This window comes from Alligator sinensis, unplaced genomic scaffold (genome assembly GCF_000455745.1).
Source record: "Alligator sinensis unplaced genomic scaffold, ASM45574v1 scaffold293_3, whole genome shotgun sequence".
NCBI classification, from domain to species: domain Eukaryota; kingdom Metazoa; phylum Chordata; order Crocodylia; family Alligatoridae; genus Alligator; species Alligator sinensis.
Window position 1 is genome coordinate 248809 of NW_005842604.1, and position 26418 is coordinate 275226.

The 26418-nt window shown below is 41.0% G+C and overlaps 1 protein-coding gene across 2 annotated transcripts in view; it reads right to left on the reverse strand.

Annotated features, from left to right (window-relative positions):
• RALGPS2 (Ral GEF with PH domain and SH3 binding motif 2) overlaps window positions 1–26418 on the reverse strand; it is a 218787-nt gene that overhangs the window by 8070 nt on the left and 184299 nt on the right. For both annotated transcript variants that reach the window (XM_006033021.3, XM_006033019.3), the window contains 5 exons: window positions 24523–24577; window positions 18523–18600; window positions 16805–16910; window positions 13134–13226; window positions 1277–1382 (listed from right to left, as the gene is read on the reverse strand). In XM_006033021.3, coding sequence (XP_006033083.1) covers window positions 1277–1382; window positions 13134–13226; window positions 16805–16910; window positions 18523–18600; window positions 24523–24577 — 438 coding nt within the window. The remainder of the gene's footprint in view (window positions 1–1276; window positions 1383–13133; window positions 13227–16804; window positions 16911–18522; window positions 18601–24522; window positions 24578–26418) is intronic.

Below are 26418 nucleotides of genomic sequence, written 5' to 3' on the forward strand. Positions count from 1 at the left end.
CATGGGGAGGGGGCGGTGGCTCCTTCCAGTGCTTGCACCCTGGGAGGGCATGGGCATGTGTGCCCCCAGATCTGCCTGCTGGGTGACAGTGGGCTGGCCCAGTGGTGGGGGAGGGAGTGGGGCCAGGGCAGGGGCTGTCCAGTCAAGGCAGGGTGCAGGACTGAGCCACATGGGGCAGCCCCTGCAGCTATGCTCACCCCTGGGAGGGTACAGGGATGTGTACCCTTGGATCTGCATGGAGGAGGGCAGGCTGCCACCACAGGCTGGGGCCAGCACCAGGCTGTTCCCAGCAGGGGCTGAGCTGTGCTGCACTCAGGAGAAGCGGCAGTAGTGCTGGGAAGGGGCTTGAGGGGAGGTTACAGCAAATTCTAGGGTGGCTTCACCCCCCCCGCCCCATAGCCCCCTCCCAGTGTCAGCTGCCATGAGTGCAGCCCGGCACAGCCCCAGCCCCATCCTGCCCTGCTCCACCCAGATCCAGGGACACATGCTCCTATGCCCTCCTGGCATGCGCTAAGCAGTGGGAGCTACTGCCGCCCTTCTCCCCTGGACGAGCTGTGGCTCTGTCCCGTGCTCCATCCCGACTCCTGCCACTGCACGCACTCCAAGAGGGCATGGGGGGTGTGCGCCCCTCGATATGTGCGCAGGGCAAAGCGGGGAACATCTGTGTAGTTCAATATTTATTTTTTCATATACATGCAAAATGACTCCTAATGGCTTAAGAATGATTAAAAGCTTGCATCAAGCCAATGAATTTTCTGTATTATTCCTGAAAAACATCTAATCTAGAAAGGTAAGAGTTTGGAGCTACAGTTTTGTAAACATCTTAAAAATATGAGAAGAGGTGGTAAAAGGATCACTTGTCAAAGAATTTAAGGCAGAAAAAAGGAGATGAGAATTTACAAATTAAAGAATGGCTTAAAGTTTCAATATTGCAGTGGCTCCCAACCTTTTTTTTGCTGCTATCCTAAATCCAGGCTGTGACTCCCACCTTCATCTCACTTATGCCCGATGGCACCGGCAGAGCCTGGGCTGGGCCAGGATTGTGGCAGGCAGTGGCGGCGAGAGCTGCGCAGACCATGTGCCGGGAGAGCCCTGCAGGCAGGGCCCCCCGACTCCGATTTGAGTTGCGCCCCGAGATTGGGAGCCACTGTAATATTCCTTCCATGTTTTCTGTTATAATTATAAGCATATCTGAGAAATTCTTAGAAATTTACAACAAATCACATACATCTCAAAACCATTTTATACAGATCACTGCAGTCCTGATGTTACCCACCCTTTTCAGAATCAGTCAGCAAGAAGAGATCAGGATGTTCTGGATCATCAGCCATCATTACCATCCATCCCACAACTGACACATTCTTACTTGGGGTAGATTTGAACTGAAAAATGGATAAAAATTAATTAGTCAGATTCACAGCATTACATATTACATTTTTACATAAATAATGGGCCACTTCTTTTAGCTATACCATTGTAAATGTAGAAAAATTCTATTGAATTCACTCGTGTTAAGGCTTTCCATAAAAGTTAAGAATTACTCTAGATATACTTGGGATTTATTTTACCAGAATTTGATGCCAGCGTGTAATTCAGGAGAAATTAATAGGACACCACAATCCACTAGGACAGGGGCTGGCAACCTTTTTTGGATGCAGGCCAGAATGACCCACCCCAGGTCAGTGAGGGGAGCAACATAAGGAGAGAGTGTCCACTGCCAAAGCCCCAAAACCACCGAATGCTGCCAAAGCTCCATATCTGTGCGTGGCATCCAATGCAATCCTGCACTAGGATGTATAGTCATCATCATACATTCTGCAAAATGGTATTTTCAGCACTGTGTATTTGTGTGTATTACGCTAAAAAAAAATACACCAGAAAAACCCCACAAAAACAAAGTCTGTTAGAAAACATTTCAGTCATTCACTTACATATTAAGAAATGCCAAAATGTGTGTAATTTAATTCAGTCCCATTGTATGTATTTGTAGCATAGTCTTTATCTTATTCAGCCAATCTGAATAGGACATACTGCCCATTGTGCTCAGTCTGCCCCATCAGCAACTCTTTCAACTTATGGTGAACCACTGCATCAAATACATTTCAACCTCTTCACTCCCACAACTGAGCAGCACCTTTCTTTCTCTTTTTCCAATGATTTGTGTCCTCACCAGCCTTAAATGTCTGGCAAACATCACCAAACGTCTAGGTAGACGAGAGGCTCTGTCACCTCGCCTTGGCTTGTCTCATGCGACTAGTGTGGCTCTGCCCTCCATGGGGTGGAGCCAGATCAGGTAGACCTGTGCCTCACTTGCACTCAGGACTTGTGACAAGAACACCTGGTTCCAGTCATGAGAGAGGGGCTATTCAGCACATGGATCCTTTGATCCTTTGTGTTTTTGTGCAGGTGTGTATGTGGGGGGGGGGGGGGGGGGGAGGAGGTTGGTATCTGGAGTAGACACAGTTGGGCTAGGGACAGACATTACACATAAACCAGTATAAGGGATCAGAAGCCAGTTCAAATCTGTAACACAACAGAAGTTCAGTGCACATAAACCACTTTCAAAATGGCCAAATCTGGTTTAAGATGAAATTGGATGTATGTAGTATCAGACTTAACTGACTTAGGTTAAATCAATTTATTGAATTTCTGTCCCAGATAGCTTGATTCTGGAGGGTGTCAGCTGAGTAGGAAGGCATGCTCTAGCAACCCCAGGCTTCTGGCTGGGGCCACTGCCCTCCCCCCAGCCACTACTTTCCCTGTAGGGGCAAATACAAGACAAACCTCCAATAATTAGATTCGATACCTGGAAAATTATAACAATTTGTAAAATTTTACATAAATAGAATCTAATTATTTTGGGGTCCTCTTAAATTCAGGGTCATTTTAGATTTGAGTTAAATACAGCAGCACATTAATTTTATACTACCCACATGAAGTAAGTAGGTATTGTTTAACAAGGTATTATTCTTGTAAGTAAGACAAGAATAAGAGCAAAAGTATCCACTAATTTTGGGTCTTCAGTTTGAAACAATTATGACCTGCTTTTCTAGAATATATAGTACTTGATATGGCTCTTACTATATACAAATCATAGTTCCCTCTGACTTCAATTGCAGCTATGACTAGTCTACCCCTTTGCGAAATCAGAACTCAGGGTCTTGAGTAGGACATGAAAAAAGAAATGAGAAATGGATAATTAGCAATGACCTACAAAATCTATGTTTAAATAACTTATCCAGGATTGTATAGAAACTCTATGACAAAGGCAAGGGAATAATTTAATTTTCCAGTGCATCATATATCTGCTTTTCCCTTTCTGCAGTCTCTTGCCTCATTCACTACACATTTCCCAGTTTCTCCAATAGATTAATCAGGGCCCCAAACAACATACTTTCACTATACAACCCTGATTCATCTTCAAAGCATGGTCCAACCTGTACTCTGAAATGAGTCAGGAATCATGCAGAAAAAAAATACATCATTGCATAAAGTTAATAATAAAGCATATGCAAAAGGAAGCCAAATTAAGGTTGCACAAGCAACTTGAATTCTGGCTTTTTAGCATTAAGGTACTTTGTAACTGTAATAATATTTATTTAATATAATGTACATGTGTAATTTCTCAGGATTTTTTCAAAGCAAACTGAAAAAGTATATCAGGTGGTATCATACTGATACCCAATTGGTTCATCAATAGGGTTGAAATCTTTAGGTTTAGTCATTTGACTTAAAGAATAACAAATAGCAGATGTAGGTATTACCACCTGTGGACCACATTAGAGCAAAAAGTGTTGCAGTGATGTTGTAGCTGTGATGGGCCAGGAAGTATGTGAAGCAAGGATTTTTGTGGGTGACATCTTTTATGGAACCAACTGTGTGGTTGAGATGAACATAGACAAACTTTAAAATGTAATACATTCTTCTTTGGGTCACCTCTCCAGTCTCCCTGCTCCATTCCCAAACTCCCCTGCTATACCCAGTCTTTTTGCCCATCCAGCAGCCCCACGCTCCTATATAAGGGACAGAGTGCAATTGTGAATCTGTCAGAAATGTACGTCCAACATCTTGTTCACTCTTTTCCCTGAGATACCCACTTCCTGATCTCTCCCTCTCGCATTCTATCCCTGCAAGGCTCCACATCTGTCTCTCTTCAAGGCTTCTCTTCTGATCCAAGTGATTTTGCCTGCCATAGCACTTGGTCCCAGTCTTTTTAACCAGTGAGTCCCAGTTTTGCCCACACCTCCCAGTTCCTTATACTCATGCTTGCTTTCCTCTCACCTCTTCTTTCCCAATCCGTCACCCACTTGCTCCTCATCCAAACTTACTTTTCCACTGCTGCACTGGCTGCTTCTCCTCCACTACCCTTCCTTCTCTCATACAGTTTTACCGCCTTGCCAGTCTCCACATCTGCCAACCTCTAAACCCAGACTCAAATTCCAGGCATTTTATCCCAAATCTACTTGTCAAGCTCTCTGCCACACTAGAGTCTATCTGGTTCCTGTTCCTCTACATTTGAATTAGACATCTTCTCTCTACCATTTCACCAGGCTGCTAGCAGATAGACAGTAAAGGAGAGGTAGCCTCCTTGTTTCATTTCCCGACTCCCCGCTTGCTGAAAGCAACTGTGCACAACGATTATAGGTAAATGTCCAACTTTGTCCCTGTAGGACTAAGCTGGCACTTGTAGAATCTGGTCCGCACTAGGAGCTGAGAAAAGCCTGAGCATGCTCAATAAGGATGACATCTTAGTTTTAGGTGTTAAGCTTTAGTAAAGCTCTATTAAGCATGTGTGAACTGTGATTTTTCACAGGTTTGTAACTTGGCAAAAAATTAGCAGATTTTTACAGAGAAAGCAATACACACACTCCTGGAAACAAGGCATGAGCTGTCAGGGAGGTTCTGCTTTCTCAAAGGGAGAGTCACTCTGTCTCTTTTTAATGCTGAAAGACATCTTCTCTAGCCACATTCATAAATGACTGACCCGTTTTAGCTTAAATTTTCCAAAAAATATAGCTCAAGTTAAATGGTTTGCATTAAACATTTCAGCCAGAACAATTAAAGTCTGACTAAGCTACAAGCAGCTGCAAATAGGATCTTTTAAGGGTGCTTGAAGCTTTCCATTATTAGGCAGTACTACCAGGCCCACTTGTATATTCAGTACACACAGACAAATGGTTATATGTACATACATCTGTATATTATACATCACTGACCTTTCAATAGATCATTTTTCAAAAGCAGCAATCATTTACATGTTAACAAATGCAAAAATATGTGCAATTTAAATAGTCTCAGTGTGTGAATTTGTAGGATAGTCCTTAGGTGTACGATCATGTATTACTTCTTCCACAGGACCCTTCCCTTATATAGTGCACAGAATGGGTGGTACTTCTTTAATGACCAACAATTAAATATTTTGTTCTCTTTGTTGTCTAATTTCTTCCTTATACCAACTATTCAAAATCTGCTGCAAAGATAGTAACTTGCTCCATTATACTTTAAAAAAAACCACAAGTATTAATGAATTGATTGGTATAATCATTTAACATTCCAAAATAAGCCTTTGTATGCTACACAACATATTATATATTTTGTTTTTGACACATCTAGAATAAATAATTAAGTTACAAATGTTTGAGAGTTTTAAACAGTCTCAGACTTTTTTTTTTTTTTTTTTTTTTAATATCCTCTGTGGTCAAAGCTAGCTATCATCAGTCTAGATCAGGGTGCTCAATCTCTGGCCTGCAAAGCCAAGTCATCTGGCCTGTGGGGCTCCCTACAGTCCAAAAATCTGGCAGGGAAGCAGTGGCAGCCAACTGCTGCTCCCCTGCTGCCAAGTTTCCAGACCTGTAGGGAGTCCCATAGGATGGAGAGTATGGCCTTGCCTGATTGGGAGGCACAGTCTGCCTTGTGCCATTCATCTGACCCATGGGGCCAAAAGTTTGAGCACCACTAGTCTAGATGTACAGGTCTCTGAGGGAAACATAATAGCTACAAACCATGACTGAAATCACATTTTTGGTATAGAAAAAGTTAGTATCTTAAAAGGCAAGTTTGGTGTTTTCAGAGTTAGCGCTAAGAGCTTGAAAAAGCTGAAACTCCTGTTTTTAGATTCCTAAATAACCATGAGATAATTAGCTAAAGTCTGTGAGATTTCAGGAGAGGTGTTACCAATTCAACAATGATTCTTGACTCTTTGTCCAGAATACTGTGGGGGGGTTTGCTTGTTTAGTAGTGTGGGGTTTTTTGTTTTGTTTTGGGGGTACTTTTAGAGAAATTTGAATGTGCATGTGTGTTTGGTTATCTCATTCTCTCCCGTGGGAGCTGTTCCCCTTTGTATAGCTAACTAATTATCAGTCCAAAAAACCACATACACAAACTCCAGCTTCATAACATTATTACTGGGTTTTTTTAAACATATGTACACACAATCGTAAAATAAGCAGGGAAAGAAGCAAATCATTTTTAAAGAAGATTGGGATAAAATGCTTAATAGACACACCCCAATTTTGGGGGGCTGGTTTTGGAGGGACATGCTGTATGTGAGAAAATTTACGTATATATTTCCCTTTTTAACCCAGGAGTCATCTTTTGTAAACTCACTGTGTATTATTTCCCTCATATGAGATTTACTTTTGCTGTTTTCATTTCTAGCTATAACCTACCAATGGATGTGCAATATAAATAAAGTGAAATGTAAAGTAAAATAAAGTAAAATGTCTATCCTATTAATTTTTGTTCCTAGAACAAATGTCTATCTTATTAATTTTTGTTCCTAGAAAGGATTCATTAAACAAACCAGCCTCATTTTCCTGAGGGTGGGTGAAACTTGTCAAATATATCTTTTAAATTATTCCTTGCCAATGCTTAATTTTTTTCCCTTTAGGGATTAATACATTTGCTGTTCTCTTCTGAAAAAGCATTGTACTGGCATCCAGTTTTAAAATACATGGTTATGCAGATTTCTTTCAAGTTACCCTTCCCTATAAAAATGCCTTCATACTGCCACAGAAAAGGGTACGCACTACTTTAGGAAGACTTGCAGGGAGGTCTTTTCCAAGAACAGAAACTTTCAGAGAGAATTTTTTTCATTTCTTATGTATTTGTAACATAAAATATCTGTTCCTGCTTCCCTCCAAACTTTTTAAGATTTACACTTCACTGGCACCGTGAAAATGCTCATCTGAAAAATGTCCTAAAAGTTACAGTGAAGTAAGTTTAGGAACTGAAAATGCAATATTTCTTATAAACGTAACTATAGCAATGTAAAAGCAGTGCTATATAGAAGTATAGAAACACATAGCAATTGTATTCTTATTTAATGACTTGTTTGCTTTGTGGCTTTGTTTTCTCTGTTTACATAGTCCTCTTTGCTAGTTTGCTCACCATTGATGTATGAAGCATTTGCTAACAAAGTCTGGTTTGCCAGCCTCAAAGGGGAAAGAGCTTCACTGATTTTAATATTCCTTGTGCATCCTAGGACAACCTTTGCCTGCCCATCTCTGGGCTAGGCTCCACTAACCTAAGCTCAACAACAGGTATATACAGATGTTTCTCGTGGGCTAAGGACAGAAATTACACAAACTGGTATAAGTGATCAGAAACCAGTTAAAATCTGTAGCACAACAGTTCGATGCACATAAACTGCTTTCAAAAGGACCAAAGCTGGTTAAAGATAAACCTGGATGGGTATAGCATCAGACTTGACTGATTTAGGTTAAAAATTGGTTTACTGAATTTCTCCAGATTCAAGTTAACTCAGAGTCCCCAAGCATCCCAAGATGCTTTGCATCTCCCCTGCAACACTCCTCCCCCCTTGCAGGGTGGGCAGGCTAGCCTTGGCTCAAGCTGTCTGGTCCAGATGAGCAGGGAAACGTGCTCCAGCGCCTGCCAGCTTCTGGACTGGGCCACTGCAGACATGTGGCTGAATTTCCAGAATCAACCCCTGGGGATTAAGAATCTTGAATGGAGTTGTGAACCAAAAAGACCTTCCATTTTAAAAGCTGGGGACCTATCTTCATCACCTTATCTGGTATTTGCAGTGTTTTCTCTCCTAACACTGTTCCTTCTATATCACTACAGCATGGAAGATATGTTATGTTGGACCCTGGATTAGCCTTTTGATGCCTCTTTTGGCAACTTTTCAGATTAATCTAAACAGTTCCTCTGGAATAGTCTGGCCGATACGATCATTTTAGGGGGTGAGACAACAGAGAATAGAATTCACATGAATAAACTGATTAGGTACATCTCATCTGTCAAGTTTCTCTAACTGCAAATTTCTCTTTGAAGAGGAATACAATCAATTATATGGAATACAGACCATATGTCCTAGCAGGAGGCTCATCAATTGTGTTCTGATTAAGAAGCTTATTTGGACAGCAGAGTAGCGCTCTATAAATCCCAATGTGCTACCTAGCATGATGGAACGTTAAATAAAGTATCATCTCATCAAAAGAGCTCTCCCAGCCTGGAAGCAATAACCACTTAACACTAATACAAAGGTTGGCAACCTATGGCCAACCTAGCCTAGATATGACTTACAAAGCTAGGCTGTCAGCAGTGATTTGGTACTACCTGGAGGCGCAGGGGGAAGGGGGAGGGCGGCATGGAACGGCAGTGGCATTTGGGCCTGGGGAGGGGGGGACAGAGAGGTAGCAGTCAGGTCAGAATCAGCAGCTTGTCTTTGGACCTAGCTCTGCTGCTCCTGAAAAGGTTAGTGGCCCCTGCTCTAATACTGGTAAGTGGGCTTAGTGCTGCTAATAGCCTGTAAGGTAGGACCCAGAACAGCAAGCAAATGGCTAGAAAGTAAAAAAAAGAGAGGAAGCTACTAGGATGCAACTGATAACTATGACCAGCCAAAAAAACCAAAACAAAACCAAACCCCAAATCAAGAACAAACAACCCTCCTCGCCGCCCTGAATCCAACCCCCCCGCCACGCAAACCTGCAACAACACTTCAACCGAAGTTCAGTATAGTTACTGCTGGTCTTCCCACAAGAAATGGAACTGTCTTGAAGTTACAAACCAGCTCTCTAAGTACAGCAAAAGCTGTGTTAACCAGCACTTTATTAGCCAGAAAATTCTATTAACCAGCATCCGAGGGATGCAGCAAAAGCGAAACCGGAAGTACCACTTTCTGGTTTTGCCGCCACAGCGAGCAGAGTTCTTGCCATTACTTTGGCCCACGGCCCAGGCAAAGCAGCCTGCGCAGGTCCCTCCTCCCTGTTCCTTGGCACACTGACTCTGGGGAGTGAACTACACAGTGCGTATTTGATTAAACAGACTATTTGATTAACAGATAACAGAGCTTTTACTGTACCACCAAAAAGCATTCTGCGATTACTGGTAGTCTATGGACCACAGTTTGAGATCCACTGAATTAGACAGAAGAGGTAGAAAGAGTTGAAAGGATGAAGTTTACATACTTCCTAGTTTGTTACCCAATTAAAATATATACAAATTTCTCAGCCCTTTCATACCAGTGCTTGCTTGTTTATAATTAATTAATGGGCATATAGTAGGGATATATTCTAACAGTCAAATATTGTTAGAAAAATGTGGTGAAAAGGCAGGCAAAGACGAAGGTTAGGGATAGACATTACACATAAACCAGTTTAAGTGATTAGAAACTGGTTTAAACCTGTAACAGAACAGACATTCAGTGCACATAAACCAGTTTGAAAATGGCTGAAACTGGTTTGAGATAAACCTGGTTGAATGTAGCATCAGACTTAACTGATTTGGGTCAAACTGGTTTAATGCAATTCCAGACCACTTTCTGGTTTAACTTAAGCCAGAGTCCCCCAGTATCTCAGATACTTTGCAGCCCTGGGCTGGGCTGTCTGCTCCAGAGCAGGGCTGGTCCCTCCCCTCTGCTCCCTAGCTGGGAGTTCCAGCAGAGACTGGCTTCCCCCCCCACCACAGCATAGCCCATAGCCAGCATGTGGTATGCTAGCTAATGGTGAGTGGTGTCTGTATAAGGCAGACAGGACAGTGTCCGCTTAGGGCTTTTGGAGGCTAATGAACAGGTCAGCTGGTAATGTCCTGCCAGGGCCTGGCCACACACCCCCTCACCTCATTACTGTGGAAGAGAAGGGAGGGCTGCTTTAGTGTCCCCTGAACTCTAGCTTGAGCCACTGCAGGCATGTGCCTGCATTTTCTCAGTCCAGAGGGGAATGCCTATGCACTTGCAAACTGGTTCAGCCCAGCCAGGTTAGACTAACCTGCAAAGATTGAATCAATTCAGGCTCAGGTTTTTAAATATTTGTATAAGGGGTGCACAGATAGAGATTTTGGGGGCCGATACTAGTAGCCGAATTTTAAGGAGGCATATCGGCCGATACGGACCTGATTTCCAATACAGATGTGTGCAGCTGGTAAGTCTGCTGTGGTGAAAGGGGACGGGGGGCAGATCAACAGCCCCCACAGTGAGGGAGGGAGTGGGGCTGGAGTAGGCGCTGCCCAGCCAGGGTGGGGCGGGATGGGGGCACGGCGAGGAGGAGGTGGTTCCTGCCACTCATCCAGGAGGGCACGGGGTGCATGTGCCCCTGGATCTGTGCTGGGCAGGCTGCAGCACTGCACTCAGGGCAAGTGATGGTGGCGCTGGGAGGAGGGGAGGCTGCACTCACCTCATATTTCACTATAGCACCCCCTCCTAGCACCACTGCCACCCGCCCCGAGCGCAGTGCAGCGCGACCCCAGCCCGCCGCTCACTTGGCCTGCCCTGCGCACATAGTTTCATAGTAGCTAGGGTCAGGAGCCCTAAACCTATTCTCCATCAGCTTATGACCATTGTTTCTTGTCACCCCAGGTGGTGCTGGGGAGAAAAGAGCTCTGCCTATTTGCTGTTGATCCCCCCGATGAGCTTGTAGGCAGCCACCAGGTCCCCCCTCAGCCTCCTCTTGCTGAGGCTGAACAGGTTCAGGTCCTTCAGTCTCTCCTCGTAGGGCCTGTCCTGCTGCCCTCTCACCAAGCGGGTGGCCCTCCTCTGAACCCTCTCCAGGCTGGCCACATCCCTTTTGGAGTGCAGCACCCAGCACTGGACACAGTACTCCAACTGCGGCCTGACCAAAGTCGCATAGAGGGGAAGTATCACCTCTCTGGACCGGCTTGAGATGCACCTTTGGATGTATGACAAGGTATGGCTGGCCTTGCTGGCTGCGGTCTGGCATTGGCGGCTCATGTTCATCTTGGAGTCAATAATGACTCCAAGATCCCTTTCTCCCTTCAAGTGTGTCCACCTTGCCCCACGTCTTAGTGTCATCAGCAAACTTGGACAGCGTGCTTTCCACCCCCTCGTCCAAGTCACTGATGAAGATGTTAAACAGTGCGGGCCCAAGGACCGAGACCTGGGGTACCCCACTGCTCACATCTCACCAGGTTGAGTACAACCCGTCCACCACTACTCTCTGGGTGCGCCCCATCAGCCAGTTTTTTACCCATCCAACTGTGCAGGCATCAGTGCTGCAGTCACTTAATTTATTGATGAGGATGGGGTGAGAGACAGTGCCAAAGGCCTTCTTAAAGTCTAGAAAGACTATGTCCACAGTGACACCATCATCCAAGGATTTAGTTACTTGGTTGTAAAAGGCAATCAGGTTGGTCTGGCAGGACCTGCCTTTGGTGAACCCATGCTGATTGCCCCTGAGCATGATCTCCCCTGCAGGCCCTCCACAGATATACTCCTTGATGATCCTCTCCAAGAGCTTCCCGAGCACTGAGGTGAGGCTTACAGGCCTATAATTACTTGGGTCCTCCTTACTCCCCTTCTTAAAAATAGGGACCACATTAGCCAGTTTCCAATCCCCCAGCACCTGGCCAGATGACCACGAATGCTCATACAGCCAGGCCAAGGGCTCTGCCAGCTCCCTCAACACCCTTGGGTGGAGGGCATCTGGACCTGCAGATTTAAAAATGTCTAGCCCTTCCAGAAGATCCCTAACTACCTCTGCATTGACTGAAGGCTTGATAGAGCTATCCCCAAGATTGTCCCTACCTCTGGTAGGTGGGATATCCCGGTCCCTGTTCAGGAAAACAGAGGCAAAGAAACTGTTAAAAATATCAGCGTTCTTGTCTGGCGTGGTCACCAGATAACCGTTTGTGTCTTGCAGGGGCCCTACATTGCCTGGTGCCCTCTTCTTGCTCCCAATGTACTTGAAAAAGGACTTTTTGTTGTCCTTAATCCTGGACGCAGATCCAGAGGCACATGCTCTCCCCCTTCCCTGGACGAACCGCGGCTCCGTCCTGCACCTGCTGTGCTCCAACTGGGCCGTGCCTGCCTCAGCCCTAGCTCCACTCCCTCCCTCACCATGGGGGTCATTATCTGCTCCCCCATGCCGCTTCCATTTCACCACAACAGACTTACCAACTGCATGCAGCTCTCCACACTGCCAGGCTGTGCTCCTTGCTGCCTGTGTGCTACGCTGTGGCTGTGCACATGCATGGGCATTTATCAGCCAAATTATTGACCAGATCAGGCCAATTTCTGATATAATCAATTTTCTTTATATTGATGCCGACCCGATATCGGACTAATGTATCAGTGCACCTCTACTATGTATACAATTTCACAAAGAATAAATGACATGCAAAATAGATGTTCCATGCATAGCCTATAAAGGGTGTGTCCAGATGTATGTGGATGTTTGGTTCCCTGGGGACAAGTAGCAGCAGTGCACCTTGTGCCACAACTACCTGTCCCTGGGAAATGCCCGTGCCATGTGCGCTTTGGCGTGCAGCAAATTGCCCCAGGGGCAGTAGGGGCCTTACACCTGGGGTCCTGGGGCTGAAGCCACAGTGATCCTGCTGGGTGGAGCCTGGCCAGCTGCCACAGTGTGGTTCTAAGTGGCCTGGCTCCACTTTTTAGCAGTGCATGCTGCTCAAGCGTACACTTCGGTTTTTTTGTTTTTTACCCCTGGATATAAACATGTTTGCAGCGCCACATACCGCATGACTGTGCTCTCTGGATGTACCCTAAGAGTACATGATTTTTCCATTGAGTTGTATCCATATGAGATGATTGGCTGACTGGAGGACACAGTCCTGAACTATTTCTTGATATTTATATCAGGAAAATGCATTTACTTTGAACTTTGAGATAGTGTTGGGGGATTCATAATTCTACATACATGTTTTCTTTCTGTGGCCTTCAGAGATTTTGCAGCATAGTAAAAAAGCTGGGTCCCGCACAATGCTGCCCAGTATTTTGTCCAAGATGCTACCTAGAAAAAAAAAAAAAAAAAGAGAGAGCAACAGATTAATAAAATATTTCATGCTGCCTAGCAGAGTTAGAAATGCATTCATGTTAACTTCATCATGCAACAAACTTTGTGAGGGCAGCTACTAGATCAGCACTTTTCCTCAACTAAAGAGTGCCGTTTTTTCACTGGTGCTATTTCTAGTTTAATTAGAATACATGCTTACGGAACAAAATATGAATAAGGAAAGCATCAAACAGCTCTTTACCATTGACCGAGGCATTAAACAACCTACATTTTTTTCCTCTACTTTATTAAGTTTTTTCTAATTCAACACTTGTGTTGACATACAAAGTATAATTATACCTTTGCCATAAAGGGTCCAACACCATCAAGGAGTTAGAGCATTTGTTTTTGATTAGAAATTACTATTATATAAACACACTATATGCACGATACATACCAAAACCTACTAGTTAATATTCAAATCCAAAGTTAACATTAATCAGGTGATGCTTTACATAGTGGTGTGCTTATCTGACTGTCAACTGGAAAACTGAGCACAATACCTTAACATGTGCCTCTCCAAAGAAAGAAATTGGAGCTCTAATGTTGCTCACATGACATAATTCACAAGTCAGGTGAATGCAAGACGTATTTATGACAATTAAAACAACCAAACAACCTATGCTCCTTTGACTCAAAACATGCAGTTCTGATAAACTGCTCATTGTTAGCAAATTGTCACTTGAAATTAAAATGTTTAAATAAAATCCAAGTCCCCTGCTGTTAGAAGAAATACCGATAAGAGACAATATCCTTGCTGTTGGGTCATCAGCACTGAAACACCTTGATACTAGATATAAACCTCTAATGAATAAAAAGGACAAATGTGTTTTTCTTTCTTTGTAGTAGAAATAAAAATCAAGCTGATAAAAGAAAATGTAGTATTGTGAGTATTCACTTTATTTGTATACATTTACATGATACCTTAATTCTATTTTTAATAGCGAACCTATTTCTCAAGATTTGCCACAAAACATAGCAATAAAAAGACTAACTGTAAGCCAAGCATATTCACAGCACTACTCACTGACAGAAAATTCCAGTAGCTTTAAATGTCTTTATTATGGTTTGTACAGTCCTGATAACACTTTTAGATTTAGCAGGCCAGGATATTTAAGCATTTTCAAAATCTAAACTGAATACACAGAACAAAAAGGAAGCCATTTGCATTAAGATATAATCATCAACTGCTTAAAGAGAAGACTATTTATAAATAAACATCTTACTAGAACAAGGACATTTATCATTACGTTAGCCTAGGCTTGCTAATAAGAATGAGGGATGCAGGAGTAGGTATGGTATTTATGCTTGAGCTACCCAAGAAATAAGAACTGCCAAATTACAGAAAAATCTACATGGTGCATACCTTAGATGGTGTAAACTGGCAAGTACCATTTTATATCAACTACGGATCTAACCATAAATGGGGAAAATGACATTGTCCAAGGAACTTAGTTTGTTTACTCCTTGGAGCTATTTGCCCAACATGGAGGGGGTATGGAAACAAATGTTTAGAACTTCTATACTCCAGTTGTCCATGAATAATAGTACTACTAACAGTCTAGTCACCAGCCATAAACAAAGTCACATTTCAAACACACAATACTGGTTTGGGGAATAAATCTCAAAAAAATCCACTGGAATTAAGATGAAAAATATTTAGATCTAAAAATGAGAATAAAATTCAGAGTCTGGTAGTACAAGTCTACTCGACTCTGAATAAATAAACCAATTTAAACATTATTGAGATAAATACCTTTTTGAAACAAAAAAATAATTAAGACCTCAGATCCTGCGATTACATTGAGAAGGTGAGTACTAATATCAAGGCAGTTTTGCACAGCTGCAAGAGTCCATTACTGGAATCTTAATCTGTGATTTATTTTGTGCAGCCTTTTATAACTGCCTTGGCTTCAGGGAGCATAACAGTTATCTATAGAATAGTAATTACATATAAAAACATCATTAGCATAGTGCTAATGTTATTCTTTAAAGAAGGGAAAAGAAAGGAATTTAGTGAAGGATGCCATTTAATCCTTAATACGTTTAGTTTTAGTCTCGCCAAGCATTATTAGGCTTGTGTGAATAGGGAAGTATTCAATTTAGATTCAGCCAATTCGGAGGACAGCAATTAGATTCAGAAATTCAGCCCACTGTCCCAAATTGATTTGACCAAATCGGCTTCGGAAGATTCGGCAGTAGAGATTCGGTGATTCGGCCATAGACTATAATGAAGAATCACTGAAATACCTCAAAATGTCTCATTTTTTTTGGCAGATTTGGATGAAAACAGCAGCACATGAAGGCATGAAGCCTGCCACATTTCAAGGAGGTAGGTGTAGTGGTTTCTGGGAAACTGCACCTCAAACTGCTGAAAGCAAACTCATTTCACTTGTGTGTTAAGGCAGATTTGGATGAAAACAGCAGGGATAGTAGCCTGTAACAGGAGGCCTTCGTGGTAACTGATTAGATCTCCGCCCACTCACCTGTTTCTGGGCCAGCCACCTGCCCCTCTTTTGCTCAGGCAGAAATAGCTCACAAAAGGGACAGAAAGGCTGCAGACAGAGGCTTATATGCTGTTTCAACATCCTCCCCCAGAGTACTGTGATTGGAAGGGGACTCAGGGAAAGATCACAGTCCAGCTATGACCAGTAGAGGTCACTGGCCAGCAGATGAAAAGATCACTGGAAAGATTTCCATCTTTCCCCCTGCTCCCCCTCTCTCTTCTCAGTTTCTGTTCCCCTGAAAGACTGCCTTCTGAATCTCCGAATCTTTTTAGAATTGATTCAGAAGTTCCAAATCGATTTGGAGGGGTTTTTTTTCCTCCCGATTAGATTTGGATTCAGTGATTCGGCCTCTGAATCAGGCTGAATCTTCTCCGAACTGAATTGGTGACCAAAGCTTCACACACCCCTTTTAATTATAGACATCTCTCAACAAAGCAGAAGGTTAAATACTGCATGCATAAAAGATCTAAAGCTGTGGCAGCTGTAAAAAAAATGAGTTCTTCTTTCTTTAGGCTCAGGTCAACTTTAAACAGAAATATTGTGAAAATATTAATTTTTTACTAACTGCCAGGATCTTAATCTAATAAATACAGTGCATCAACATTTTAATGGTTTTCTTTTTTCACTGGAGGATATCAGCAGACAAAAAGGAAAAAAAGCAGACTACAGTAAAGTACATATATTTAGAAGCATTTCTGTGCAAGTAAAAAATTTGGGTAACATTTAAGATTAATGGAATACTTTTGATGGAGCAAGAAAGATCAATCTTCCCTGATGATAACTAACCCCGATTTAGACAATACATATGAATACCAAGAATATATACAAGCACGTTTGCTCATAAATGTAAGTGGCAGATATACATACAATTTGGCCCTTCGGTCAGTTCTTATTTGAGCACAAATCTGGCTGATTCTACCAGACCACTTTCAGTAAAGTAAAAGTGAACAAAAGTCACATTTTTAGCCCAGGAACTTTTTAAAATTTAACACAGAGGAAGAGGGAAAATGGCCATATTAATAGTCTTACTGTAGGCTTTTTGCCTTCCTTCAACAACGTCTTCCTCCTGAGAACACCTTGAATAGTAACTGCACCAGGATACAAATGAACAGCCAAATCTTCAGATTCTAGAGAACTAGAAGAAGCATGTGAGACAATAGTGTGAAAAAAACCATAAACATTTTTTCTTAAGTTACTTCTCCAATCATTACTCAAAACATAATGTAAACATCTGTTCTTTAATTCAGAAATGCTGGCATTTAATTTATTGGACTCCATTGTGGAAAAGGACTTTGGCTCCTACAAGGTATTGTTGCAGAATTTTCAATCAGAAACAAAAGTGATTAGAAAACTAATTAGCCCAGCAGGTGGTTTAGGATTTAGAAAACACAAACAAACTTTCCAAAGCTCAAGATACAGCAAAATTTCAACTATAGTTAATTAACTGGGAAAATGTTTACATTATCTGCAAACCTGTAATACTATTGCAATTTTCTGTTAGAAGTTCATTCTTAGTTCTTAATTCAAAGACTGGATATTTTTATTTGTTAGAATCCTTTGAGACAGTAAAACTGCAACACGTGCGTGCACACACACACAAGCTTAGAAAAACATGCACAATTCATTTGTAAAATATCTGAAAGCAGTAACAGCAGCAGCGACAGACAGCAGAAAAGCTGGCCCACAGCAGTAAATGATAGCGTTTTTAATGAAGCTAGAGTTCTAATAATCCTCTCCGAGTCTGAACAGTGCCCATGAGCAAGGGGCCAAAAACAGATGCCAGGTACTGTGAAAAGGAAACCTAACTTTATTAAAACTGAGCAGCTGACTGGCTTACAAAAATCTATTTTAAAACAGAAATTATTTCTTTTTTTATTTTCACTTCAGGAATCATGTCAGTGCATGTCAAACCATTTACATAATTAAACTCCTGAATACATCAGCTTTCTAGAAGCAAGCTGAGAAAGCAAAAATTTCTGAAATGCCTGTTAAAGTAAACCAGAATCCATCAGTTCATTAATCATACCATTTATGCATATACAAAAAACATAGAAATCTGGCAAACATTTACATTGCAGTTAGTGATTGCCAGGGATATGCAGACAAATTCAGAGACTGACACATGAATGTGATTTTAACTCCGTTACAGACAATATTTGATATTTATTGCATAAAAGCTGAGCTACTGCCTTCTCTTTCACAACTAGCAAACCACACTGCTGCAGACAGAGGTTATAGTTTAACTGCGTAGAACAAAGTTATGTGAGCTTAGCAACTTCCGAGGAGTTCCTTTATTGAGAATGATTTGGCACTCAAAGGGTCAATTTAATTTCAGGCTTGCAAGTTAAACAAGTTGATAATTTTGGAGGGAAAAAAGGGCAAATTTAATAAAAAGCTGTTAGCAAAGAAAATAACTTGATTGCAGTCTCAAGCATGACAAGCAGCTTTGTAGCTTACATGGTTACTCTACCCACCTATATTAAATAGCTTAAAGCATCTTTACGGCTTGATGTAAAGATTCAGTGCCTTAGAAACTGGATATACAGATCAGAACGAGCCAAAGGCCATATGATGATATAGATTAAATCACAGAAAAAGAAGTTCTGTTGTAAGAAAAAGGGCACTATCTTAATTTGGAGATGAAAGTTAGAAAGATCAAACATATCAGAAGAGAGCCACTTAATTATTAAACCAGTCACCAACACCAGAGGGAAAGTTTGTGACCTCTGTGTGCAGGGGGATTGTACCTGCTGGCCTTCATGTGGCCTCGATAGCCATTTCGTGCCACTCTTGTCACCGGACCGAGAGAATGGTATAATCTGTTCCTGTTGAATTCCATTATAAATTGTATGCATTACATATACTTTTATCCACACAAGCAGAATTATTTTCTAGAACAGTGTAATAAAGTTTTCCTTGTTCTACATAACTACCTCTCCAACAGTAAGGAATAGTGGAGAATTTAATTAAGATTAAACATGCAGAGGTAGATTTCAAAATCTATTTCTTATTTAAAAACAGATGTTCTTGATGTCAGTGCTTATAACACCAGGTTATTTTTATTGGCACCTCAATGAATGGGCTTTGAGAACAGAAAGGCGGCTTTTAATTCTCATAGGACAAAATGAAAATATGGGAAGGAACAAGATTGCAGATTTTTTTGTCTTTAAATTCTGACTACAGATGATACAACAACAAGAAACAAAGGGTAATGAGACCCCTGGATTGAAAACTAGACACAGGCAAACTGCTGGTTATAGGAAAACAAAGACTTGCTAATTCAGTCTCTCGTAATGGCATCCATTTATTTCCAAATCAACCTTTGAAGGCAAGAATTTTCAATGAAAAATCACATGCACTTTCCTACGAGACAATTATCTATTTAACACAATATTCATAAAAGACAGATACATCAAACTGGATACACCTTTACTTATCTGTTGAAAATCAGCAAAGCAATATCTCATTAGTAATTTATAACTTAAAAAGCTCTAGTTTCAAAACTCAAATGCAAATGAAGTAAACTAAGCAAGCATGTTAACATTACAATACTGCAGTTTATATGGAATAGAAACTTCATACAGGAAGGTTACACGTCTGTGCCTTTAACTAGAACCATTTTAGATATTACTGCCCACTTGGATTTTAGACTTACCTTTTCATTACTGTGTCTCATTTAATGTTAGGTATAATGGGTTTAGAATGGCTGTAGCCCCACATTGAAGGGAACAAAAATATGGAATTTTCTACTACCATACTTACTTGAATATAAGATACCCCCTGATAATCAGATCTATATATGGAAAATTTATAACTGTTATAATTCTCCAGGTATAGAACCTAATTATTGGAGATTTGCCTTAAATCTATCCCCTTCTCATCGCTACAGCAAAGAAAATAAATCTGGGGAGTGAGGGAGCCTCTTTGCTCACCTTACCATCAGATCTTGCTCTGCATAAGCATATAGAAACAAGTGGAAAATATGAAAACGCTGCCCTTGAAATAAACATACCTGAGGGAAGCTTACATAGATGGAAATCACTACAGGAACCCATAAACTCAGTTCATTCAGGACTGATGCAGTTTACTTTTTTTTGAAACTGCTAGAAGTTTTAGCACAAGTACTCCATAAGCATGCTTTAAAGCAGCATTTTTGTACCTACTTTATATATAGTACAAAATATGCATATTCCAAAGCCAAAAGGCTCATAATTTACCATATAGTTTATTGGGCTGAGCCCCAGCAGAGTCAGTGGTTCAAGCCATGGCGACCCCACAGCTCAGCACTGCTCAGTACGTGCTTGCACTCCAGATACATCCACAAAGGATCCATGAGCTAATTAACACCCCTGGTCATGATTGGAACTAAGTGTTCTTATTGTGAGTCTAGGGAGCCTCCAAAAATGTTTATGCAGATGAGAGACGGGGCAATAGGGGCCCAGCTCCACATAATGAAGTGTAGGTCCACACCTATCATATGAGAAAGACAAAGAGAGGGTGACCAAGGGATTCTTGGGTGAACCATTTGGTGATGTTTGCCAGACACTTAAGGCTGGTGAAGAAACAGGAATTTTTGAAAGTGGGAAAGAAAGGCTCAGCTCAGCTGTAGGAATGAAGAGGACGTCAAAACTTATTTAATACACTGGTTCATCTGACTTGAAAAAGAGTTGGCAATGAGAGGGATTGAGGGCAATGGGCACTACCACAGACTTTATCCAAATGGGCTACACTAACTTATTCTTCCGGTAGATTCCCATCAATCTCAGTCGTTTTAGGATCAAGCACTTCTGGCACCAAGGGGAGAGTGTCAGGGCTGGCTTTGGCCCTCTGCTGCTGGCCTGATATTGCAGTACCATCCGGCCCAGTACCAGTTCTTTTCTGGGGGAGTGACTGTTTTTTAAGGGCCACACAAAAAAAGGTTCTTATCAATCAGTATGGGGCCATATATGTTTTATAGTCATGCTCAGTGTTGACTGCATTCAATCAACTTCATAGCTTGGTTCCATTATGAGCACATGCTGCTTTTGGCAGCAGTTTAATGATTGACAATGTATTTAGTGAGGTTTCCTTGTATGCGAATGTAAGACATGTATTTGAGTAAATAAAAGGTAGTTGAAGATCTGGATTATATTTCCCCTGGTCCTTGGATTTCCTAGCCATTGTGTTGCATATAAAGGTTTCACAACTAACAACTAAATATATGTAGGTCTACTCTGAAGAAAGAAGATGATTAATGACATAACCACCAGCTTGGCAGGCAATTTGTCTTAATATCAGAACAACAGATATCAGGTACAGTCTGCATTATCAGCTTCTATATCAGGTACAGTTTGCATTATCTGAACGATAACTTGGTATAGTTAGCTCAACCTTATGTAAAATTGAGACCAAACCAATTAAGAGAACATCAAGCTCTGATTTGGACCTAGAATTATATACAACAGGTAAATAAAATTCTGGAAACTAACAGCTGTCTTGAAAAAGGCACTTACTAAGCATAAAAAAAAGATTAAACAAGATGGAAATTTTACATTTTTTTTACTAACTCAAATTATTTCATAATCAGTGGGCATGTCTACACATGCATTTAGGCACACCTAAATTTAATGCGCATTCATAGAATCATAACTGGAAGGGACCTGTAAGATCATCAAGTCTGGTCCCCTGCCATGAGCAGGAAGTTATTGGGCTCAGACGAGCTTGACAAGGTGCCTATCCAGCCTCATCTTGAACACCACCAAGGAGGGCAACTGCATCAGCTCTGCTGGGAGTGTGTTCCAGACTCTGGTGACCCACATTAAGTGGGTTTAGGCAGGCATCTACACACAGGTATTAAAGTGCATTAGCACTGTGTGTGGACTGATTCGGGAATAAAGTTAGTCCCGCGTCAGTCCATACACAGTTAATGCACTTTAACACAACTACAGGTGCACTTTAACTATATGTGCTTAAATTTGATACCTGCATTTGCAAGCATCAAATTTAGGCACGATTAGCCCAAAATTGCCATTTTAAAAGTGCATTAAGGGCATGCACGTGTAGACACATGCCCTAATGCACCTTAAGTTTAGGCTAATGGGCCTTCAAGCATCCTGTGCAGACATGCCCAGAGATAAGAATCTTCAACAACTCTACAAACAAATCATGACCCTATTTTCTCTCTCCAAAAAATATTGTCCAACACGAATAAATCTTGGCCTTAAGCAATCCACATATCTTTGAATTTGTAAAAAGTAATTTCATTTTTTATTTAATCTTTTTTACTTTTTAAGAAGTATCTCTAAAAATTTAGAGATAGCTTTTCCACTTAATTTTAATTAAACTAACTTACAGAGATCAAAGGTTGTGTATTTGTGACCTGCATCTATTTTTTTCAAGCAAATTAAGGAAATAAAACTTATTCTTACTTTTATATTTGTTTTTTCCCCATAATCAGCAATCCAGCAGTCTGGATTCAAGCTATTCTAAGTAAACATACCTACCAACATTCAGAAGGACAGCCAATGAGAGAAACTTCAGCATCTAACCTTTAACTGCTGCATGCTGTGTCACAATGCCAATGGATAACATTCAGCACCATCTCTAAAACTTTGAAATAAATGCTTTGGCCATCCTAGTGAACCAGAATCACAGAGTTACTCAAGACAAGATCCACATCTCAGTCTCAGAATCATTTCCAATCATGCTCTCTAGTTTCATGGGAGTACAGCAGGAAAAACAAAAAAAGTTTTTTTTTTTAAAATGTTATTTGCAAAACAGATAAGAAAGACTATATGCAAATTCCAGATTCTCCTCTTTATAGCTTTATTTTCTTTCTACATCCATATGACTTGATGCCTATTCTAGGAGTAGAAATTTCAAAACAGTTTTGGAGGCTAGTGCTGACTACGAGTTAGCTCAAGAACAGTCAGTCTCTTAAGAGACTGTTTTAGCTACTTATGCAATGAATTGTTTTAAGGGCAATTATTTTGCTCCTTCCATGAATTGGACAGTCCTTATAGGAAGAGATAGTAGAGCAAAACTTTAAATTTCTTCTCCACTGGGAACTTCTACAATTTGAACTACTTGTACTAGCCACAAGCAAAAATATTAGGACTGTGTTACAATTACTAGCCATAAACAAATACTTTGGCCAAAGTATCTACCAAGTAAGCTGTTACCATGAATATTGGTAGGCATGGTCACCCAAGTCAGTTTCTAGACTGATGGATTCCATGAATATGAAAGCAGATTGTGTATAAACAGGTGGTAGGCTAAACACTTCAATTCACTGCAATTGCTCATTAAAAAAATATTATGTTTAAAAAAACTAGTCTATAGCTGTAACAAAAGAGAAGCTTGGCACATAGAGGTTTAACAAGGGTAGAGCCCAGTCTAAGATTTGCCTCTCTCACCCAAAGGACAGATGTATGTTCTGTTCACTACTGATCTAAACTACACTGCTTACAAAAAACTGCAAAACTTAGATCGGTTTTGCCTGGGCTTTATGAATGGATGTACCTCGCCTGGTACAACCCTGAGGATACAGAAGTTCGTAATTTTTCTTCCAGTGTAAAAGTGGCCACTAGGGGAGAAAAATAACTTGGGAACAACCTGAGTGAAGAGGCTTTCTGGAGAATATTTCTCAGGAGACAGAATGTCTGTACGGCAGCAGGTTCAGAGTCCTGCTCCAAAATCCCAGCATGCTTTGTTGGTTCTCCCCACTCTCCCACGGGGCAAGGAACAGTATGTGTCAGTCCCAGCCAAACAGGGAGAAGAACACGCCCACTGAGCACTTTGGGCTGGAAATGCCCAGAGCTGAAGCAGTTAGGGGGTGTATTCCGTTTCTGGCTTGATCCCTTCCTGAATCACACTGCAGCACCTGGATGCAGGGAAGCATACAAGCACACTTTCTGTCCAGCCTTAGTTGAGTTCAAACACAGCATAGGGGAGGGAAGGTTAGAGGACTGTTCTGTACATGGCACAAACCATGCCCCCACCTTCCCCGATGATCCCTGCCTACATTCACTTAAAAATAAACAAACAAATAAAAGAAAGTCTGCAAAGTTTTCTGCTAGGCTGTGTGCTGTAAGGTCCCTTTACTGCCCAGCATTTACAATGCAGGCTCATTGCTTTATTGTTTGAACTTCTGGACAGGTCAGGTTTTTTTTGCTCATGAAAACGAACCTGGGAGAATTGCCCTGGATGATTTGAATGCATGTATGCAGCCATAGAGACTAATTTGTTCAGAGAGGCAACTCTAAGTAAGGCATCCTGCCCTGCATGACTTCAGAGCAATGTAGCTATCTGCGTCTCTTTATTCATAGGACAAGTAGTGATAGTTGATTTTCCTATGTAGAAAAGAAAGCAAGAACGAGGAGTTTGAGTGGGGTGGGATGGGAGAGCCTCAAAGCAAGGGGACACAGAGCAAGAATGCAAAAGATGGGAACTCTGAAGATATGTGAAGATGAGAAAATGAGGGGTAGCACATGATGCTGAGAGTATTGTACAAGCTTAGTGGTAGTCTGGCTTGTTTTGCATTGTGCCATAAGCCAGGTAGCAAAGCTGTCAGCTAATAATGGTAAAGTGATGCTCCTCACTTGGCTTTACTGTAACCCAGAAGCACTGAGTATCATCCAGTTTATTTTAGAGGGGAGCCTTGAACATCACTAAAATGACATTTCACTTCTGGGGTTGAGTGATAGGTTTAAGTAGTACTATCTGAAGAGAACTGAAAATATAGGTTTAAATGTGACAGGTTTTCTTACCTTTCAAATGCTGGCCATGAAGTCTCTTCACTAAGTTCTGAACCATCACTGCTACCTAGAACCAGAATGGATGATACTTTGAAACTACTTTATTCCTCATTTTATGCCATCTGTAGTCTAACTGTTCTAACTGGCAGTTTCTTATGCTAAATATTAGGAGAAATAACCATGTAATATTTGTTACAGATAAAATGTTCACCTTCGTAATTTTAATTCTAAGAATCTGAGGTTAAAATACGAGGCATAGATCTGAAAAAGGGCTGGTTTTAGGTGCCCACAATAAGCACAAATTTAAAAAGAAAGGTAACTAGTAAGGGAGGAATGGGTTCCCAAATTTTCATTTATTTATTTCATGCCTAGTAAAATGCTATTTAAAGGGGATTGCATGTATTTTAAATGGCATCAAAGTACCTAGATACTGTAGAATGTACTGGAGCCCTGCCATGAGAAACTGCTTCCCATTAAAAGGCAAACACTCATAGGAATCTCCAATATCTTAAAAATAATTACGACTTGGAAGACATGAAACAATTGTTTTAAGTTAAATTCCATTCATGGCTGTTACAAGGTTTAAATGTACTGTAAATTTTGATTATCCACATTCCAGGAAGATGAGATGTAAGGTCAGACATCAGAGCAACTATTTTGTTAAATAGCATATATGGGATGGAGTCAAAAGATGCCATAAAAATTAACAACTGAGATATGAATATATGGAAGTGTCAAATTTGCAATTATAGTATTAATTAAATCCCTCAGTCAGGCATGAAAATTAATGCATGTGCTCATAAAACTTGCACCAATTTTTTTTTATCATATAGATTTTACTTTTTAGAGAATGAAGTTGCTGCTTAGGACTTCAGGAATTTGAAGTAGTTCATTTAAAAAAAGCCCTACATGCTGTTTTTCAGATCTTGATAACTTACACATGCCTTGGTTTTAACAGCTGAAACTAAGTACACATACACAAAACTCAAAACAGACCACTTTAAATCTTTAAAATAATACAATAAGATCAAAATTATTTGTTTCAGTTATTTGTATGTATTAATTTGCCAGTGTGCTCACTCTTAACTGCTTCTATTTACGTTAAGGGATTCTGAATTTGACAATTAACCTCATAGATAATATTATGCCCCCCTCCCCGTACTGTCCAAACGCTACACAACATTTAAAATATTTAACTTCAAAGCATCCATATGATGTAGGGAAGTACTATTACCCTCATTTTACAAATGGGGAACTTTGGTGCAGAGAAGCTAAGTGACCTGTCCAGAATCAACACAGGAAATCCAAATAGTACAAGTCCTTCTCTAACCAATGGACCATCCATCCTTCTTTATCAACTGCAGCACAGTCAATGCTTCTTCCCAGTGATCTACCTTTCTGGCTCTCCATCCTTCAGACTAGCCCTGTTTTCTAGCCCCAGTTACCAACCTTGCTTCCTACCTTCAAGCAATTTTTATTGCTCAGCGCTAGCCCAGTCTCTCACCAGCCTAGTCCACTGGTTCCTCTAAATGGCACTGTGATTTTAGTGTCTCTGTGCTGCTTCTTGTTTACTTGCTATATTATGGTATAAAAAGGAAGAGAGTCCCCCAGACCTGAGAATGATTCTCTTGGGTAAGTTTTAGAATCTTATTAGGGAAATAGCCTAACTTGGGGGGTGGGTCATAGAAGCAACCTTCATCTATAAGGTAATTACAGGTCTACCCAGGAAATCCACATCCAATATGGAAACCTCTACCAGGGAATAACAAAAGATGAAAATGTAGGCTGAACTCCATGCTTCCATACTGCATACATATTTCTACATGAAAACATTTACCAGGCAAGCCACAGAAGGCATCACAGCAAAAATGAAGTAAGCCCTAACAAGTCCAGGTGGATCTTTCTGAT